This window comes from Salmo salar, chromosome 12 (assembly GCF_965601325.2).
Source record: "Salmo salar chromosome 12, fSalSal1, whole genome shotgun sequence".
Lineage (NCBI taxonomy): Eukaryota > Metazoa > Chordata > Actinopteri > Salmoniformes > Salmonidae > Salmo > Salmo salar.
The window spans coordinates 98,421,287-98,441,565 of NC_138302.1; the positions used below are offsets into that span (position 1 = coordinate 98,421,287).

The 20,279-nt window shown below is 51.9% G+C and overlaps 1 protein-coding gene across 1 annotated transcript in view; it reads left to right on the forward strand.

The window, feature by feature from the left end:
* Positions 1–20,279, forward strand: part of LOC106566192 (ceramide synthase 5) — a 73,684-nt gene that overhangs the window by 25,830 nt on the left and 27,575 nt on the right. The window contains exons 3-5 of the mRNA XM_082959506.1: positions 1,543–1,673; positions 5,569–5,626; positions 5,733–5,783. Coding sequence (XP_082815632.1) covers positions 1,543–1,673; positions 5,569–5,626; positions 5,733–5,783 — 240 coding nt within the window. The remainder of the gene's footprint in view (positions 1–1,542; positions 1,674–5,568; positions 5,627–5,732; positions 5,784–20,279) is intronic.

Sequence of the window (20,279 nt, forward strand, 5' to 3'; positions counted from 1 at the left end):
TGCCTGTCATCTGAGGTGATATATAGTACTGTAAGCCAGGACTGCCTGTCATCTGAGGTGATATATAGTACTGTAAGCCAGGACTGTCTGTCATCTGAGGTGATGTATAGTACTGTAAGCCAGGACTGCCTGTCATCTGAGGTGATATATAGTACTGTAAGCCAGGACTGCCTGTCATCTGAGGTGATGTATAGTACTGTAAGCCAGGACTGCCTGTCATCTGAGGTGATGTATAGTACTGTAAGCCAGGACTGCCTGTCATCTGAGGTGATGTATAGTACTGTAAGCCAGGAATGCCTGTCATCGGAGGTGATGTATAGTACTGTAAGCCAGGACTGCCTGTATGTTGCAAAGCAAATTTCCCTATTGGAATTTCCCTCATTTATTAATTCATTCATAGTTTCAAACTCTTTAATTTCTGATTTCTCTCCCTCTCTAATACCTCTCTCTCTCTAAATCCTCCCTCACTAATACCTCTCTCTCTCTAAATCCTCCCTCACTAATACCTCTCTCTCTCCCTCTCTAATACCTCCCTCTCTCTCTCTCTCCCTAATACCTCCCTCGCTCTAATACCTCCCTTACCCTCTCTCAGTCTCTCGCTCTAATACCTCCCTTACCCTCTCTCTGTCTCTCGCTCTAATACCTCCCTTACCCTCTCTCTGTCTCTCGCTCTAATACCTCCCTTACCCTCTCTCAGTCTCTCGCTCTAATACCTCCCTTACCCTCTCTCTCAGTCTCTCGCTCTAATACCTCCCTTACCCTCTCTCTCAGTCTCTCGCTCTAATACCTCCCTTACCCTCTCTCTGTCTCTCGCTCTAATACCTCCCTTACCCTCTCTCAGTCTCTCGCTCTAATACCTCCCTTACCCTCTCTCTCAGTCTCTCGCTCTAATACCTCCCTTACCCTCTCTCTCAGTCTCTCGCTCTAATACCTCCCTTACCCTCTCTCTCAGTCTCTCGCTCTAATACCTCCCTTACCCTCTCTCTCAGTCTCTCGCTCTAATACCTCCCTTACCCTCTCTCTGTCTCTCGCTCTAATACCTCCCTTACCCTCTCTCTCAGTCTCTCTCTCTAATACCTCCCTTACCCTCTCTCTCAGTCTCTCGCTCTAATACCTCCCTTACCCTCTCTCTCAGTCTCTCTCTCTAATACCTCCCTTACCCTCTCTCTCAGTCTCTCGCTCTAATACCTCCCTTACCCTCTCTCTCAGTCTCTCGCTCTAATACCTCCCTTACCCTCTCTCTCAGTCTCTCGCTCTAATACCTCCCTTACCCTCTCTCTCAGTCTCTCGCTCTAATACCTCCCTTACCCTCTCTCTCAGTCTCTCGCTCTAATACCTCCCTTACCCTCTCTCTCAGTCTCTCGCTCTAATACCTCCCTTACCCTCTCTCTCAGTCTCTCTCTCTAATACCTCCCTTACCCTCTCTCTCAGTCTCTCGCTCTAATACCTCCCTTACCCTCTCTCTCAGTCTCTCGCTCTAATACCTCCCTTACCCTCTCTCTCAGTCTCTCTCTCTAATACCTCCCTCTCTGTCTCCCGTAGTGCCCAGACTCACGACACCTGGATGGGTTATCTAAGCAGTTGGACTGGGATGTGAGGAAGGTCCAGCGATGGTTCAGACACAGACGCAACCAGGACAAACCCAGCATACTCACCAAGTTCTGTGAGAGCATGTAGGTTATTAAACCCAGAACATGTAGGGTATTAAACCCAGAGCATGTAGGTTATTAAACCCAGTACAGAACATGTAGGTTATTAAACCCAGAACATGTAGGTTATTAAACCCAGTACAGAACATGTAGGTTATTAAACCCAGAACATGTAGGTTATTAAACCCAGAACATGTAGGTTATTAAACCCAGAACATGTAGGTTATTAAACCCAGAACATGTAGGTTATTAAACCCAGTACAGAACATGTAGGTTATTAAACCCAGAACAGAACATGTAGGTTATTAAACCCAGTACATGTAGGTTATTAAACCCAGAATAGAACATGTAGGTTATTAAACCCAGAACAGAACATGTAGGTTATTAAACCCAGAACAGAACATGTAGGTTATTAAACCCAGTACAGAACATGTAGGTTATTAAACCCAGAACATGTAGGTTATTAAACCCAGAACAGAACATGTAGGTTATTAAACCCAGAACAGAACATGTAGGTTATTAAACCCAGAACAGAACATGTAGGTTATTAAACCCAGAACAGAACATGTAGGTTATTAAACCCAGAACAGAACATGTAGGTTATTAAACCCAGAACAGAACATGTAGGTTATTAAACCCAGAACAGAACATGTAGGTTATTAAACCCAGAACATGTAGGTTATTAAACCCAGAACATGTAGGTTATTAAACCCAGAATAGAACATGTAGGTTATTAAACCCAGAACAGAACATGTAGGTTATTAAACCCAGAACAGAACATGTAGGTTATTAAACCCAGAACATGTAGGTTATTAAACCCAGAACATGTAGGTTATTAAACCCAGAATAGAACATGTAGGTTATTAAACCCAGAACAGAACATGTAGGTTATTAAACCCAGTACAGAACATGTAGGTTATTAAACCCAGAACAGAACATGTAGGTTATTAAACCCAGAACAGAACATGTAGGTTATTAAACCCAGAACATGTAGGTTATTAAACCCAGAACATGTAGGTTATTAAACCCAGAATAGAACATGTAGGTTATTAAACCCAGAACAGAACATGTAGGTTATTAAACCCAGAACAGAACATGTAGGTTATTAAACCCAGAACAGAACATGTAGGTTATTAAACCCAGAACATGTAGGTTATTAAACCCAGAACAGAACATGTAGGTTATTAAACCCAGAACAGAACATGTAGGTTATTAAACCCAGAACAGAACATGTAGGTTATTAAACCCAGAATAGAACATGTAGGTTATTAAACCCAGAACAGAACATGTAGGTTATTAAACCCAGAACAGAACATGTAGGTTATTAAACCCAGTACAGAACATGTAGGTTATTAAACCCAGAACAGAACATGTAGGTTATTAAACCCAGAACAGAACATGTAGGTTATTAAACCCAGAACAGAACATGTAGGTTATTAAACCCAGAATAGAACATGTAGGTTATTAAACCCAGAACAGAACATGTAGGTTATTAAACCCAGAACAGAACATGTAGGTTATTAAACCCAGAACATGTAGGTTATTAAACCCAGTACATGTAGGTTATTAAACCCAGAACAGAACATGTAGGTTATTAAACCCAGAACAGAACGTGTAGGTTATTAAACCCAGAATAGAACATGTAGGTTATTAAACCCAGAACATGTAGGTTATTAAACCCAGAACAGAACATGTAGGTTATTAAACCCAGAACAGAACATGTAGGTTATTAAACCCAGAACAGAACATGTAGGTTATTAAACCCAGAACAGAACATGTAGGTTATTAAACCCAGAACAGAACATGTAGGTTATTAAACCCAGAATAGAACATGTAGGTTATTAAACCCAGAACATGTAGGTTATTAAACCCAGAACAGAACATGTAGGTTATTAAACCCAGAACATGTAGGTTATTAAACCCAGAACATGTAGGTTATTAAACCCAGAATAGAACATGTAGGTTATTAAACCCAGAACAGAACATGTAGGTTATTAAACCCAGAACAGAACATGTAGGTTATTAAACCCAGAACATGTAGGTTATTAAACCCAGAACATGTAGGTTATTAAACCCAGAATAGAACATGTAGGTTATTAAACCCAGAACAGAACATGTAGGTTATTAAACCCAGTACAGAACATGTAGGTTATTAAACCCAGAACAGAACATGTAGGTTATTAAACCCAGAACAGAACATGTAGGTTATTAAACCCAGAACAGAACATGTAGGTTATTAAACCCAGAACAGAACATGTAGGTTATTAAACCCAGAACAGAACATGTAGGTTATTAAACCCAGAACAGAACATGTAGGTTATTAAACCCAGAACAGAACATGTAGGTTATTAAACCCAGAATAGAACATGTAGGTTATTAAACCCAGAATAGAACATGTAGGTTATTAAACCCAGACAGAACATGTAGGTTATTAAACCCAGAACATGTAGGTTATTAAACCCAGAACAGAACATGTAGGTTATTAAACCCAGAACAGAACATGTAGGTTATTAAACCCAGAACAGAACATGTAGGTTATTAAACCCAGAATAGAACATGTAGGTTATTAAACCCAGAACAGAACATGTAGGTTATTAAACCCAGAACAGAACATGTAGGTTATTAAACCCAGTACAGAACATGTAGGTTATTAAACCCAGACAGAACATGTAGGTTATTAAACCCAGAACATGTAGGTTATTAAACCCAGAACAGAACATGTAGGTTATTAAACCCAGAACATGTAGGTTATTAAACCCAGAACAGAACATGTAGGTTATTAAACCCAGAACAGAACATGTAGGTTATTAAACCCAGAACATGTAGGTTATTAAACCCAGAACAGAACATGTAGGTTATTAAACCCAGAACAGAACATGTAGGTTATTAAACCCAGAACAGAACATGTAGGTTATTAAACCCAGAACATGTAGGTTATTAAACCCAGAACAGAACATGTAGGTTATTAAACCCAGAACATGTAGGTTATTAAACCCAGAACATGTAGGTTATTAAACCCAGAACAGAACATGTAGGTTATTAAACCCAGAACAGAACATGTAGGTTATTAAACCCAGAACATGTAGGTTATTAAACCCAGAACAGAACATGTAGGTTATTAAACCCAGAACATGTAGGTTATTAAACCCAGAACATGTAGGTTATTAAACCCAGAACAGAACATGTAGGTTATTAAACCCAGAACATGTAGGTTATTAAACCCAGAACAGAACATGTAGGTTATTAAACCCAGAACAGAACATGTAGGTTATTAAACCCAGAACAGAACATGTAGGTTATTAAACCCAGAACATGTAGGTTATTAAACCCAGAACATGTAGGTTATTAAACCCAGAACAGAACATGTAGGTTATTAAACCCAGAATAGAACATGTAGGTTATTAAACCCAGAACAGAACATGTAGGTTATTAAACCCAGAACAGAACATGTAGGTTATTAAACCCAGAACAGAACATGTAGGTTATTAAACCCAGAACATGTAGGTTATTAAACCCAGTACAGAACATGTAGGTTATTAAACCCAGAATAGAACATGTAGGTTATTAAACCCAGTACAGAACATGTAGGGTCATATCATAGACTATAACATCTAGTCTAGAATCTATGGTACTTATCGACTAATGAGTTTGCCCTTGACCTCTGTGAGATTGTGCACACACTGGTTTTGTGGGTGTGTGTGTGTGTGTGTGTGTGTGTGTGTGTGTGTGTGTGTGTGTGTGTGTGTGTGTGTGTGTGTGTGTGTGTGTGTGTGTGTGTGTGTGTGTGTGTGTGTGATATGCTCTGACTTGGTTACATCACTGTCTACATGGTTGATCAGGGTCTATGTAGTGCGTCCAAGGTGAGAGACTGACACATTATTTTCCTCTGTCTGACCACATCTCTGTCCTCTATTTTCAGGTGGAGGCTTATATTTTATCTGTTCATGTTTACCTATGGGATCTGCTTTCTATGGAAGGTGAGATATTCTGGCGACTATGTGTTTGTGTGTATTTACGTGATTGCTGTTGGCGTAACATTGGTGCGCTGAATTGAGACTGATTGTGTTGGGTCTTTGTTTACAGTGCCCATGGATGTGGGAGACACAGCACTGCTGGTACAACTACCCCTACCAGGTGACGTTATACAGGCTCTCTCTTTATTTGGTTGGATGTATTTCTGGAATTACAAAGAGTACTGTTCTTGACATTTTCTGACAAGGAATACTGCTAAGGGTTAGGGTAGCCTAGTGGTTAGAGTGGAGGGGCGGCAGGTAGTCTAGTGGTTAGAGTGGAGGGGTGGCAGGTAGCCTAGTGGTTAGAGTGTAGAGGAGGCAGGTAGTCTAGTGGTTAGAGTGGAGGGGCGGCAGGTAGCCTAGTGGTTAGAGTGGAGGGGCGGCAGGTAGCCTAGTGGTTAGAGTGTAGAGGAGGCAGGTAGCCTAGTGGTTAGAGTGGAGGGGCAGGTAGCCTAGTGGTTAGAGTGTAGAGGAGGCAGGTAGTCTAGTGGTTAGAGTGTAGGGGCGGCAGGTAGCCTAGTGGTTAGAGTGGAGGGGCGGCAGGTAGCCTAGTGGTTAGAGTGGAGGGGCGGCAGGTAGTCTAGTGGTTAGAGTGGAGGGGCGGCAGGTAGCCTAGTGGTTAGAGTGGAGGGGCGGCAGGTAGCCTAGTGGTTAGAGTGTAGAGGCGGCAGGTAGCCTAGTGGTTAGAGTGGAGGGGCGGCAGGTAGCCTAGTGGTTAGAGTGGAGGGGCGGCAGGTAGCCTAGTGGTTAGAGTGTAGAGGCGGCAGGTAGTCTAGTGGTTAGAGTGGAGGGGCGCCAGGTAGCCTAGTGGTTAGAATGTAGAGGCGGCAGGTAGCCTAGTGGTTAGAGTGTAGGGGCGGCAGGTAGTCTAGTGGTTAGAGTGGAGGGGCGGCAGGTAGTCTAGTGGTTAGAGTGGAGGGGCGGCAGGTAGCCTAGTGGTTAGAGTGGAGGGGCGGCAGGTAGCCTAGTGGTTAGAGTGTAGAGGCGGCAGGTAGTCTAGTGGTTAGAGTGGAGGGGCGGCAGGTAGCCTAGTGGTTAGAGTGGAGGGGCGCCAGGTAGCCTAGTGGTTAGAATGTAGAGGCGGCAGGTAGCCTAGTGGTTAGAGTGTAGGGGTGGCAGGTAGTCTAGTGGTTAGAGTGGAGGGGCGGCAGGTAGCCTAGTGGTTAGAGTGGAGGGACGGCAGGTAGCCTAGTGGTTAGAGTGTAGAGGCGGCAGGTAGCCTAGTGGTTAGACTGGAGGGGCGGCAGGTAGCCTAGTGGTTAGAGTGTAGAGGCGGCAGGTAGCCTAGTGGTTAAAGTGGAGGGGCGGCAGGTAGCCTAGTGGTTAGAGTGTAGAGGCGGCAGGTAGCCTAGTGGTTAAAGTGGAGGGGCGGCAGGTAGCCTAGTGGTTAGAGTGTAGAGGCGGCAGGTAGCCTAGTGGTTAGAGTGGAGGGGCGGCAGGTAGCCTAGTGGTTAGAGTGGAGGGGCGGCAGGTAGCCTAGTGGTTAGACTGGAGAGGCGGCAGGTAGCCTAGTGGTTAGAGTGTAGGGCCGGCAGGTAGCCTAGTGGTTAGAGTGTAGAGGAGGCAGGTAGCCTAGTGGTTAGAGTGTAGGGGTGGCAGGTAGCCTAGTGGTTAGAGTGTAGAGGAGGCAGGTAGCCTAGTGGTTAGAGTGGAGGGGTGGCAGGTAGCCTAGTGGTTAGAGTGTAGAGGCGGCAGGTAGTCTAGTGGTTAGAGTGGAGGGGCGGCAGGTAGTCTAGTGGTTAGAGTGGAGGGGCGGCAGGTAGCCTAGTGGTTAGAGTGGAGGGGCGGCAGGTAGCCTAGTGGTTAGAATGTAGAGGCGGCAGGTAGCCTAGTGGTTAGAGTGTAGGGGCGGCAGGTAGTCTAGTGGTTAGAGTGGACGGGGCGGCAGGTAGCCTAGTGGTTAGAGTGGAGGGGCGGCAGGTAGCCTAGTGGTTAGAGTGGAGGGGCGGCAGGTAGCCTAGTGGTTAGAGTGGAGGGGCGGCAGGTAGCCTAGTGTTTAGAGTGTAGAGGCGGCAGGTAGCCTAGTGGTTAGACTGGAGGGGCGGCAGGTAGCCTAGTGGTTAGAGTGGAGGGACGGCAGGTAGCCTAGTGGTTAGAGTGGAGGGGCGGCAGGTAGCCTAGTGGTTAGAGTGTAGAGGCGGCAGGTAGCCTAGTGGTTAGACTGGAGGGGCGGCAGGTAGCCTAGTGGTTAGAGTGTAGAGGCGGCAGGTAGCCTAGTGGTTAAAGTGGAGGGGCGGCAGGTAGCCTAGTGGTTAGAGTGTAGAGGCGGCAGGTAGCCTAGTGGTTAAAGTGGAGGGGCGGCAGGTAGCCTAGTGGTTAGAGTGTAGAGGCGGCAGGTAGCCTAGTGGTTAGAGTGGAGGGGCGGCAGGTAGCCTAGTGGTTAGAGTGGAGGGGCGGCAGGTAGCCTAGTGGTTAGAGTGGAGAGGCGGCAGGTAGCCTAGTGGTTAGAGTGTAGGGGCGGCAGGTAGCCTAGTGGTTAGAGTGTAGAGGAGGCAGGTAGCCTAGTGTTTAGAGTGTACGGGTGGCAGGTAGCCTAGTGGTTAGAGTGTAGAGGAGGCAGGTAGCCTAGTGGTTAGAGTGGAGGGGTGGCAGGTAGCCTAGTGGTTAGAGTGTAGAGGCGGCAGGTAGTCTAGTGGTTAGAGTGGAGGGGCGGCAGGTAGCCTAGTGGTTAGAGTGTAGAGGCGGCAGGTAGTCTAGTGGTTAGAGTGGAGGGGCGGCAGGTAGCCTAGTGGTTAGTCTGGAGGGGCGGCAGGTAGCCTAGTGGTTAGAGTGGAGGGGCGGCAGGTAGCCTAGTGGTTAGAGTGTAGAGGCGGCAGGTAGCCTAGTGGTTAGACTGGAGGGGCGGCAGGTAGCCTAGTGGTTAGAGTGTAGAGGCGGCAGGTAGCCTATTGGTTAGAGTGTAGGGGCGGCAGGTAGCCTAGTGGTTAGAGTGGAGGGGCAGGTAGCCTAGTGGTTAGAGTGTAGAGGCGGCAGGTAGCCTAGTGGTTAGAGCGGAGGGGCGGCAGGTAGCCTAGTGGTTAGAGTGTAGGGGTGGCAGGTAGCCGAGTGGTTAGAGTGTAGAGGAGGCAGGTAGTCTAGTGGTTAGAGTGTAGAGGTGGCAGGTAGCCTAGTGGTTAGAGTGGAGGGGTGGGTGGCAGGTAGTCTAGTGGTTAGAGTGTTTGGGCGGCAGGTAGCCTAGTGGTTAGAGTGTAGGGGGCCAGGTAGGCTAGTGGTTAGAGTGTAGGGGCAGCAGGTAGCCTAGTGGTTAGAGTGTAGGGGCGGCAGGTAGCCTAGTGGATAGAGTGTAGAGGTGGCAGGTAGACTAGTGGTTAGAGTGGAGGGGTGGCAGGTAGCCTAGTGGTTAGAGTGTAGAGGAGGCAGGTAGTCTAGTGGTTAGAGTGTAGTGGAGGCAGGTAGTCTAGTGGTTAGAGTGGAGGGGTGGGTGGCAGGTAGTCTAGTGGTTAGAGTATAGGGGCGGCAGGTAGGCTAGTGGTTAGAGTGTAGGGGCGGCAGGTAGCCTAGTGGTTAGAGTGTAGGGGCGGCAGGTAGCCTAGTGGTTAGAGTGTAGGGGCGGCAGGTAGCCTAGTGGTTAGAGTGTAGGGACGGCAGGTAGCCTAGTGGTTAGAGTGTAGAGGAGGCAGGTAGTCTAGTGGTTAGAGTGTAGGGGCGGCAGGTAGCCTAGTGGTTAGAGTGTAGGGGCGGCAGGTAGCCTAGTGGTTAGAGTGTAGAGGAGGCAGGTAGCCTAGTGGTTAGAGTGTAGGGGCGGCAGGTAGCCTAGTGGTTAGAGTGTAGGGGCGGCAGGTAGCCTAGTGGTTAGAGTGTAGAGGAGGCAGGTAGCCTAGTGGTTAGAGTGTAGGGGCGGCAGGTAGCCTAGTGGTTAGAGTGTAGAGGAGGCAGGTAGCCTAGTGGTTAGAGTGTAGAGGAGGCAGGTAGTCTAGTGGTTAGAGTGTAGGGGCGGCAGGTAGCCTAGTGGTTAGAGTGTAGGGGTGGCAGTTAGCCTAGTGGTTAGAGTGTAGAGGAGGCAGGTAGTCTAGTGGTTAGACTGGAGGGGTGGCAGGTAGCCTAGTGGTTAGAGTGTAGAGTAAGCAGGTAGTCTAGTGGTTAGAGTGTAGAGGAGGCAGGTAGCCTAGTGGTTAGAGTGTAGAGGAGGCAGGTAGTCTAGTGGTTAGAGTGTAGAGGAGGCAGGTAGCCTAGTGGTTAGAGTGTAGGGGTGGCAGGTAGTCTAGTGGTTAGAGTGGAGGGGCGACAGGTAGCCTAGTGGTTAGAGTGGAGGGGCGGCAGGTAGTCTAGTGGTTAGAGTGTAGAGGAGGCAGGTAGCCTAGTGGTTAGAGTGTAGGGGCGGCAGGTAGCCTAGTGGTTAGACTGGAGGGGCGGCAGGTAGCCTAGTGGTTAGAGTGGAGGGGCGGCAGGTAGCCTAGTGGTTAGAGTGGAGGGGCGGCAGGTAGCCTAGTGGTTAGAGTGGAGGGGCGGCAGGTAGCCGAGTGGTTAGAGTGGAGGGGCGGCAGGTAGCCTAGTGGTTAGAGTGGAGGGGCGGCAGGTAGCCTAGTGGTTAGAGTGTAGAGCAGGCAGGTAGTCTAGTGGTTAGAGTGTAGGGGCGGCAGGTAGCCTAGTGGTTAGAGTGGAGGGGCGGCAGGTAGCCTAGTGGTTAGAGTGGAGGGGTGGCAGGTAGCCTAGTGGTTAGAGTGTAGAGGAGGCAGGTAGCCTAGTGGTTAGAGTGTAGAGGAGGCAGGTAGCCTAGTGGTTAGAGTGTAGGGGTGGCAGGTAGCCTAGTGGTTAGAGTGTAGAGGAGGCAGGTAGTCTAGTGGTTAGAGTGTAGGGGTGGCAGGTAGCCTAGTGGTTAGAGTGTAGAGGAGGCAGGTAGTCTAGTGGTTAGAGTGTAGGGGTGGCAGGTAGCCTAGTGGTTAGAGTGGAGGGGCGGCAGGTAGCCTAGTGGTTAGAGTGGAGGGGCGGCAGGTAGTCTAGTGGTTAGAGTGGTGGGGCGGCAGGTAGCCTAGTGGTTAGAGTGGAGGGGCAGGTAGCCTAGTGGTTAGAGTGTAGAGGCGGCAGGTAGCCTAGTGGTTAGAGTGGAGGGGCGGCAGGTAGCCTAGTGGTTAGAGTGTAGGGGTGGCAGGTAGCCGAGTGGTTAGAGTGTAGAGGAGGCAGGTAGTCTAGTGGTTAGAGTGGAGGGGCGGCAGGTAGCCTAGTGGTTAGAGTGTAGAGGAGGCAGGTAGTCTAGTGGTTAGAGTGTAGAGGCGGCAGGTAGCCTAGTGGTTAGAATGTAGAGGCGGCAGGTAGACTAGTGGTTAGAGTGGAGGGGCGGCAGGTAGCCTAGTGGTTAGAGTGTAGAGGAGGCAGGTAGCCTAGTGATTAGAGTGTAGAGGAGGCAGGTAGTCTAGTGGTTAGAGTGTAGGGGCGGCAGGTAGCCTAGTGGATAGAGTGTAGAGGTGGCAGGTAGACTAGTGGTTAGAGTGGAGGGGTGGCAGGTAGCCTAGTGGTTAGAGTGTAGGGGCGGCAGGTAGCCTAGTGGTTAGAGTGTAGAGGAGGCAGGTAGTCTAGTGGTTAGAGTGTAGGGGTGGCAGGTAGCCTAGTGGTTAGAGTGTAGAGGAGGCAGGTAGTCTAGTGGTTAGAGTGTAGGGGTGGCAGGTAGCCTAGTGGTTAGAGTGGAGGGGCGGCAGGTAGCCTAGTGGTTAGAGTGGTGGGGCGGCAGGTAGCCTAGTGGTTAGAGTGGAGGGGCAGGTAGCCTAGTGGTTAGAGTGTAGGGGTGGCAGGTAGCCGAGTGGTTAGAGTGTAGAGGAGGCAGGTAGCCTAGTGGTTAGAGTGTAGGGGCGGCAGGTAGCCTAGTGGTTAGAGTGTAGAGGCGGCAGGTAGCCTAGTGGTTAGAGTGTAGAGGAGGCAGGTAGTCTAGTGGTTAGAGTGGAGGGGCGGCAGGTAGCCTAGTGGTTAGAGTGTAGAGGAGGCAGGTAGTCTAGTGGTTAGAGTGTAGAGGCGGCAGGTAGCCTAGTGGTTAGAATGTTGAGGCGGCAGGTAGACTAGTGGTTAGAGTGGAGGGGCGGCAGGTAGCCTAGTGGTTAGAGTGGAGGGGCGGCAGGTAGCCTAGTGGTTAGAGTGGAGGGGCGGCAGGTAGCCTAGTGGTTAGAGTGTAGAGGCGGCAGGTAGCCTAGTGGTTAGAGTGGAGGGGCGGCAGGTAGCCTAGTGGTTAGAGTGTAGGGGTGGCAGGTAGCCGAGTGGTTAGAGTGTAGTGGAGGCAGGTAGCCTAGTGGTTAGAGTGTAGGGGCGGCAGGCAGCCTAGTGGTTAGAGTATAGGTGCGGCAGGTAGCCTAGTGGTTAGAGTGTAGAGGAGGCAGGTAGTCTAGTGGTTAGAGTGGAGGGGCGGCAGGTAGCCTAGTGGTTAGAGTGTAGAGGAGGCAGGTAGTCTAGTGGTTAGAGTGTAGAGGCGGCAGGTAGCCTAGTGGTTAGAATGTAGAGGCGGCAGGTAGACTAGTGGTTAGAGTGGAGGGGCGGCAGGTAGCCTAGTGGTTAGAGTGTAGAGGAGGCAGGTAGCCTAGTGGTTAGAGTGTAGAGGAGGCAGGTAGTCTAGTGGTTAGAGTGTAGGGGCGGCAGGTAGCCTAGTGGATAGAGTGTAGAGGTGGCAGGTAGACTAGTGGTTAGAGTGGAGGGGTGGCAGGTAGCCTAGTGGTTAGAGTGTAGGGGCGGCAGGTAGCCTAGTGGTTAGAGTGTAGGGGCGGCAGGTAGCCTAGTGGTTAGAGTGTAGGGGCGGCAGGTAGCCTAGTGGTTAGAGTGTATGGGCGGCATGTAGCCTAGTGGTTAGAGTGGAGGGGCGGCAGGTAGCCTAGTGGTTAGAGTGGAGGGGCGGCAGGTAGCCTAGTGGTTAGAGTGTAGGGGTGGCAGTTAGCCTAGTGGTTAGAGTGTAGAGGAGGCAGGTAGTCTAGTGGTTAGACTGGAGGGGTGGCAGGTAGCCTAGTGGTTAGAGTGTAGAGGAGGCAGGTAGTCTAGTGGTTAGAGTGTAGAGGAGGCAGGTAGCCTAGTGGTTAGAGTGTAGAGGAGGCAGGTAGTCTAGTGGTTAGAGTGTAGAGGAGGCAGGTAGCCTAGTGGTTAGAGTGTAGTGGAGGCAGGTAGTCTAGTGGTTAGAGTGGAGGGGCGGCAGGTAGCCTAGTGGTTAGAGTGTAGAGGAGGCAGGTAGCCTAGTGGTTAGAGTGGAGGGGCGGCAGGTAGTCTAGTGGTTAGAGTGGAGGGGTGGCAGGTAGCCTAGTGGTTAGAGTGTAGAGGAGGCAGGTAGTCTAGTGGTTAGAGTGTAGGGGCGGCAGGTAGCCTAGTGGTTAGAGTGTAGAGGAGGCAGGTAGTCTAGTGGTTAGAGTGTAGGGGTGGCAGGTAGCCTAGTGGTTAGAGTGTAGAGGAGGCAGGTAGTCTAGTGGTTAGAGTGTAGGGGTGGCAGGTAGCCTAGTGGTTAGAGTGGAGGGGCGGCAGGTAGCCTAGTGGTTAGAGTGGTGGGGCGGCAGGTAGCCTAGTGGTTAGAGTGGAGGGGCAGGTAGCCTAGTGGTTAGAGTGTAGAGGCGGCAGGTAGCCTAGTGGTTAGAGTGGAGGGGCGGCAGGTAGCCTAGTGGTTAGAGTGTAGGGGTGGCAGGTAGCCGAGTGGTTAGAGTGTAGAGGAGGCAGGTAGTCTAGTGGTTAGAGTGGAGGGGCGGCAGGTAGCCTAGTGGTTAGAGTGTAGAGGAGGCAGGTAGTCTAGTGGTTAGAGTGTAGAGGCGGCAGGTAGCCTAGTGGTTAGAATGTAGAGGCGGCAGGTAGACTAGTGGTTAGAGTGGAGGGGCGGCAGGTAGCCTAGTGGTTAGAGTGGAGGGGCGGCAGGTAGCCTAGTGGTTAGAGTGGAGGGGCGGCAGGTAGCCTAGTGGTTAGAGTGTAGAGGAGGCAGGTAGTCTAGTGGTTAGAGTGTAGAGGAGGCAGGTAGCCTAGTGGTTAGAGTGTAGAGGAGGCAGGTAGTCTAGTGGTTAGAGTGTAGAGGAGGCAGGTAGCCTAGTGGTTAGAGTGTAGAGGAGGCAGGTAGCCTAGTGGTTAGAGTGGAGGGGCGGCAGGTAGTCTAGTGGTTAGAGTGGAGGGGTGGCAGGTAGCCTAGTGGTTAGAGTGTAGAGGAGGCAGGTAGTCTAGTGGTTAGAGTGGAGGGGCGGCAGGTAGTCTAGTGGTTAGAGTGTAGGGGTGGCAGGTAGCCTAGTGGTTAGAGTGGAGGGGCGGCAGGTAGCCTAGTGGTTAGAGTGGTGGGGCGGCAGGTAGCCTAGTGGTTAGAGTGGAGGGGCAGGTAGCCTAGTGGTTAGAGTGTAGAGGCGGCAGGTAGCCTAGTGGTTAGAGTGGAGGGGCGGCAGGTAGCCTAGTGGTTAGAGTGTAGGGGTGGCAGGTAGCCGAGTGGTTAGAGTGTAGAGGAGGCAGGTAGTCTAGTGGTTAGAGTGGAGGGGCGGCAGGTAGCCTAGTGGTTAGAGTGTAGAGGAGGCAGGTAGTCTAGTGGTTAGAGTGTAGAGGCGGCAGGTAGCCTAGTGGTTAGAATGTAGAGGCGGCAGGTAGACTAGTGGTTAGAGTGGAGGGGCGGCAGGTAGCCTAGTGGTTAGAGTGGAGGGGCGGCAGGTAGCCTAGTGGTTAGAGTGGAGGGGCGGCAGGTAGCCTAGTGGTTAGAGTGGAGGGGCAGGTAGCCTAGTGGTTAGAGTGTAGAGGCGGCAGGTAGCCTAGTGGTTAGAGTGGAGGGGCGGCAGGTAGCCTAGTGGTTAGAGTGTAGGGGTGGCAGGTAGCCGAGTGGTTAGAGTGTAGAGGAGGCAGGTAGTCTAGTGGTTAGACTGGAGGGGTGGCAGGTAGCCTAGTGGTTAGAGTGTAGAGGAGGCAGGTAGTCTAGTGGTTAGAGTGTAGAGGAGGCAGGTAGCCTAGTGGTTAGAGTGTAGAGGAGGCAGGTAGTCTAGTGGTTAGAGTGTAGAGGAGGCAGGTAGCCTAGTGGTTAGAGTGTAGAGGAGGCAGGTAGTCTAGTGGTTAGAGTGTAGAGGTGGCAGGTAGCCTAGTGGTTAGAGTGGAGGGGTGGGTGGCAGGTAGTCTAGTGGTTAGAGTGGAGGGGCGGCAGGTAGCCTAGTGGTTAGAGTGTAGAGGAGGCAGGTAGCCTAGTGGTTAGACTGTAGAGGAGGCAGGTAGCCTAGTGGTTAGAGTGTAGAGGCGGCAGGTAGCCTAGTGGTTAGAGTGTAGAGGAGGCAGGTAGCCTAGTGGTTAGACTGTAGAGGAGGCAGGTAGCCTAGTGGTTAGAGTGTAGAGGCGGCAGGTAGCCTAGTGGTTAGAGTGTAGAGGAGGCAGGTAGCCTAGTGGTTAGAGTGGAGGGGCGGCAGGTAGCCTAGTGGTTAGAGTGGAGGGGCGGCAGGTAGCCTAGTGGTTAGAGTGGAGGGGCGGCAGGTAGCCTAGTGGTTAGAGTGGAGGGGCAGGTAGCCTAGTGGTTAGAGTGTAGAGGCGGCAGGTAGCCTAGTGGTTAGAGTGGAGGGGTGGCAGGTAGCCTAGTGGTTAGAGTGTAGAGGAGGCAGGTAGTCTAGTGGTTAGAGTGTAGAGGAGGCAGGTAGTCTAGTGGTTAGAGTGTAGAGGAGGCAGGTAGTCTAGTGGTTAGAGTGTAGAGGAGGCAGGTAGCCTAGTGGTTAGAGTGTAGAGGAGGCAGGTAGTCTAGTGGTTAGAGTGTAGAGGTGGCAGGTAGCCTAGTGGTTAGAGTGTAGAGGAGGCAGGTAGCCTAGTGGTTAGAGTGGAGGGGTGGATGGCAGGTAGTCTAGTGGTTAGAGTGGAGGGGCGGCAGGTAGCCTAGTGGTTAGAGTGGAGGGGTGGGTGGCAGGTAGTCTAGTGGTTAGAGTGGAGGGGCGGCAGGTAGCCTAGTGGTTAGAGTGTAGAGAGGCAGGTAGCCTAGTGGTTAGACTGTAGAGGAGGCAGGTAGCCTAGTGGTTAGAGTGTAGAGGCGGCAGGTAGCCTAGTGGTTAGAGTGTAGAGGAGGCAGGTAGCCTAGTGGTTAGAGTGGAGGGGCGGCAGGTAGCCTAGTGGTTAGAGTGGAGGGGCGGCAGGTAGTCTAGTGGTTAGAGTGGAGGGGCAGGTAGCCTAGTGGTTAGAGTGTAGGGGTGGCAGGTAGCCTAGTGGTTAGAGTGTAGGGGTGGCAGGTAGCCGAGTGGTTAGAGTGTAGAGGAGGCAGGTAGTCTAGTGGTTAGAGTGGAAGGGCGGCAGGTAGCCTAGTGGTTAAAGAGGAGGGGCGGCAGGTAGACTAGTGGTTAGAGTGGAGGGGCGGCAGGTAGCCTAGTGGTTAGAGTGGAGGGGCGGCAGGTAGCCTAGTGGTTAGAGTGGAGGGGCGGCAGGTAGCCTAGTGGTTAGAGTGTAGAGGAGGCAGGTAGCCTAGTGGTTAGAGTGGAGGGGCGGCAGGTAGCCTAGTGGTTAGAGTGTAGGGGTGGCAGGTAGCCGAGTGGTTAGAGTGTAGAGGAGGCAGGTAGTCTAGTGGTTAGAGTGGAGGGGCGGCAGGTAGCCTAGTGGTTAGAGTGTAGAGGAGGCAGGTAGTCTAGTGGTTAGAGTGTAGAGGCGGCAGGTAGCCTAGTGGTTAGAATGTAGAGGCGGCAGGTAGACTAGTGGTTAGAGTGGAGGGGCGGCAGGTAGCCTAGTGGTTAGAGTGTAGAGGAGGCAGGTAGCCTAGTGGTTAGAGTGTAGAGGAGGCAGGTAGTCTAGTGGTTAGAGTGTAGGGGCGGCAGGTAGCCTAGTGGATAGAGTGTAGAGGTGGCAGGTAGACTAGTGGTTAGAGTGGAGGGGTGGCAGGTAGCCTAGTGGTTAGAGTGTAGGGGCGGCAGGTAGCCTAGTGGTTAGAGTGTAGGGGCGGCAGGTAGCCTAGTGGTTAGAGTGTAGGGGCGGCAGGTAGCCTAGTGGTTAGAGTGTATGGGCGGCAGGTAGCCTAGTGGTTAGAGTGGAGGGGCGGCAGGTAGCCTAGTGGTTAGAGTGGAGGGGCGGCAGGTAGCCTAGTGGTTAGAGTGTAGGGGTGGCAGTTAGCCTAGTGGTTAGAGTGTAGAGGAGGCAGGTAGTCTAGTGGTTAGACTGGAGGGGTGGCAGGTAGCCTAGTGGTTAGAGTGTAGAGGAGGCAGGTAGTCTAGTGGTTAGAGTGTAGAGGAGGCAGGTAGCCTAGTGGTTAGAGTGTAGAGGAGGCAGGTAGTCTAGTGGTTAGAGTGTAGAGGAGGCAGGTAGCCTAGTGGTTAGAGTGTAGTGGAGGCAGGTAGCCTAGTGGTTAGAGTGTAGAGGAGGCAGGTAGCCTAGTGGTTAGAGTGGAGGGGCGACAGGTAGCCTAGTGGTTAGAGTGGAGGGGCGGCAGGTAGTCTAGTGGTTAGAGTGTAGAGGAGGCAGGTAGCCTAGTGGTTAGAGTGGAGGGGCGGCAGGTAGCCTAGTGGTTAGAGTGGAGGGGCGGCAGGTAGCCTAGTGGTTAGAGTGGAGGGGCGGCAGGTAGCCTAGTGGTTAGAGTGTAGAGGAGGCAGGTAGTCTAGTGGTTAGAGTGTAGGGGTGGCAAGTAGCCTAGTGGTTAGAGTGTAGAGGAGGCAGGTAGTCTAGTGGTTAGAGTGTAGGGGCGGCAGGTAGCCTAGTGGTTAGAGTGTAGAGGAGGCAGGTAGTCTAGTGGTTAGAGTGTAGGGGTGGCAGGTAGCCTAGTGGTTAGAGTGTAGAGGAGGCAGGTAGTCTAGTGGTTAGAGTGTAGGGGTGGCAGGTAGCCTAGTGGTTAGAGTGGAGGGGCGGCAGGTAGCCTAGTGGTTAGAGTGGTGGGGCGGCAGGTAGCCTAGTGGTTAGAGTGGAGGGGCAGGTAGCCTAGTGGTTAGAGTGTAGAGGCGGCAGGTAGCCTAGTGGTTAGAGTGGAGGGGCGGCAGGTAGCCTAGTGGTTAGAGTGTAGGGGTGGCAGGTAGCCGAGTGGTTAGAGTGTAGAGGAGGCAGGTAGTCTAGTGGTTAGAGTGGAGGGGCGGCAGGTAGCCTAGTGGTTAGAATGTAGAGGCGGCAGGTAGACTAGTGGTTAGAGTGGAGGGGCGGCAGGTAGCCTAGTGGTTAGAGTGGAGGGGCGGCAGGTAGCCTAGTGGTTAGAGTGTAGGGGCGGCAGGTAGCCTAGTGGTTAGAGTGTATGGGCGGCAGGTAGCCTAGTGGTTAGAGTGGAGGGGCGGCAGGTAGCCTAGTGGTTAGAGTGGAGGGGCGGCAGGTAGCCTAGTGGTTAGAGTGTAGGGGTGGCAGTTAGCCTAGTGGTTAGAGTGTAGAGGACGCAGGTAGTCTAGTGGTTAGACTGGAGGGGTGGCAGGTAGCCTAGTGGTTAGAGTGTAGAGGAGGCAGGTAGTCTAGTGGTTAGAGTGTAGAGGAGGCAGGTAGCCTAGTGGTTAGAGTGTAGAGGAGGCAGGTAGTCTAGTGGTTAGAGTGTAGAGGAGGCAGGTAGCCTAGTGGTTAGAGTGTAGTGGAGGCAGGTAGCCTAGTGGTTAGAGTGTAGAGGAGGCAGGTAGCCTAGTGGTTAGAGTGGAGGGGCGACAGGTAGCCTAGTGGTTAGAGTGGAGGGGCGGCAGGTAGTCTAGTGGTTAGAGTGTAGAGGAGGCAGGTAGCCTAGTGGTTAGAGTGGAGGGGCGGCAGGTAGCCTAGTGGTTAGAGTGGAGGGGCGGCAGGTAGCCTAGTGGTTAGAGTGGAGGGGCGGCAGGTAGCCTAGTGGTTAGAGTGTAGAGGAGGCAGGTAGTCTAGTGGTTAGAGTGTAGGGGTGGCAAGTAGCCTAGTGGTTAGAGTGTAGAGGAGGCAGGTAGTCTAGTGGTTAGAGTGTAGGGGCGGCAGGTAGCCTAGTGGTTAGAGTGTAGAGGAGGCAGGTAGTCTAGTGGTTAGAGTGTAGGGGTGGCAGGTAGCCTAGTGGTTAGAGTGTAGAGGAGGCAGGTAGTCTAGTGGTTAGAGTGTAGGGGTGGCAGGTAGCCTAGTGGTTAGAGTGGAGGGGCGGCAGGTAGCCTAGTGGTTAGAGTGGTGGGGCGGCAGGTAGCCTAGTGGTTAGAGTGGAGGGGCAGGTAGCCTAGTGGTTAGAGTGTAGGGGTGGCAGGTAGCCGAGTGGTTAGAGTGTAGAGGAGGCAGGTAGTCTAGTGGTTAGACTGGAGGGGTGGCAGGTAGCCTAGTGGTTAGAGTGTAGAGGAGGCAGGTAGTCTAGTGGTTAGAGTGTAGAGGAGGCAGGTAGCCTAGTGGTTAGAGTGTAGAGGAGGCAGGTAGTCTAGTGGTTAGAGTGTAGAGGAGGCAGGTAGCCTAGTGGTTAGAGTGTAGAGGAGGCAGGTAGTCTAGTGGTTAGAGTGTAGAGGTGGCAGGTAGCCTAGTGGTTAGAGTGGAGGGGTGGGTGGCAGGTAGTCTAGTGGTTAGAGTGGAGGGGCGGCAGGTAGCCTAGTGGTTAGAGTGTAGAGGAGGCAGGTAGCCTAGTGGTTAGACTGTAGAGGAGGCAGGTAGCCTAGTGGTTAGAGTGTAGAGGCGGCAGGTAGCCTAGTGGTTAGAGTGTAGAGGAGGCAGGTAGCCTAGTGGTTAGACTGTAGAGGAGGCAGGTAGCCTAGTGGTTAGAGTGTAGAGGCAGCAGGTAGCCTAGTGGTTAGAGTGTAGAGGAGGCAGGTAGCCTAGTGGTTAGAGTGGAGGGGCGGCAGGTAGCCTAGTGGTTAGAGTGGAGGGGCGGCAGGTAGCCTAGTGGTTAGAGTGGAGGGGCAGGTAGCCTAGTGGTTAGAGTGTAGAGGCGGCAGGTAGCCTAGTGGTTAGAGTGGAGGGGCAGCAGGTAGCCTAGTGGTTAGAGTGTAGGGGTGGCAGGTAGCCGAGTGGTTAGAGTGTAGAGGAGGCAGGTAGTCTAGTGGTTAGACTGGAGGGGTGGCAGGTAGCCTAGTGGTTAGAGTGTAGAGGAGGCAGGTAGTCTAGTGGTTAGAGTGTAGAGGAGGCAGGTAGCCTAGTGGTTAGAGTGTAGAGGAGGCAGGTAGTCTAGTGGTTAGAGTGTAGAGGTGGCAGGTAGCCTAGTGTTTAGAGTGGAGGGGTGGGTGGCAGGTAGTCTAGTGGTTAGAGTGGAGGGGCGGCAGGTAGCCTAGTGGTTAGAGTGTAGAGGAGGCAGGTAGCCTAGTGGTTAGACTGTAGAGGAGGCAGGTAGCCTAGTGGTTAGAGTGTAGAGGCGGCAGGTAGCCTAGTGGTTAGAGTGTAGAGGAGGCAGGTAGCCTAGTGGTTAGAGTGGAGGGGCGGCAGGTAGCCTAGTGGTTAGAGTGGAGGGGCGGCAGGTAGTCTAGTGGTTAGAGTGTAGAGGAGGCAGGTAGCCTAGTGGTTAGAGTGGAGCGGCGGCAGGTAGCCTAGTGGTTAGAGTGGAGGGGCGGAAGGTAGCCTAGTGGTTAGAGTGTAGGGGCGGCATGTAGCCTAGTGGTTAGAGTGGAGGGGCAGGTAGCCTAGTGGTTAGAGTGTAGAGGCGGCAGGTAGCCTAGTGGTTAGAGTGGAGGGGCGGCAGGTAGCCTAGTGGTTAGAGTGGAGGGGTGGCAGGTAGCCTAGTGGTTAGAGTGTAGAGGAGGCAGGTAGTCTAGTGGTTAGAGTGTAGAGGTGGCAGGTAGCCTAGTGGTTAGAGTGTAGGGGGCCATGTAGGCTAGTGGTTAGAGTGTAGGGGCGGCAGGTAGCCTAGTGGTTAGAGTGTAGGGGCGGCAGGTAG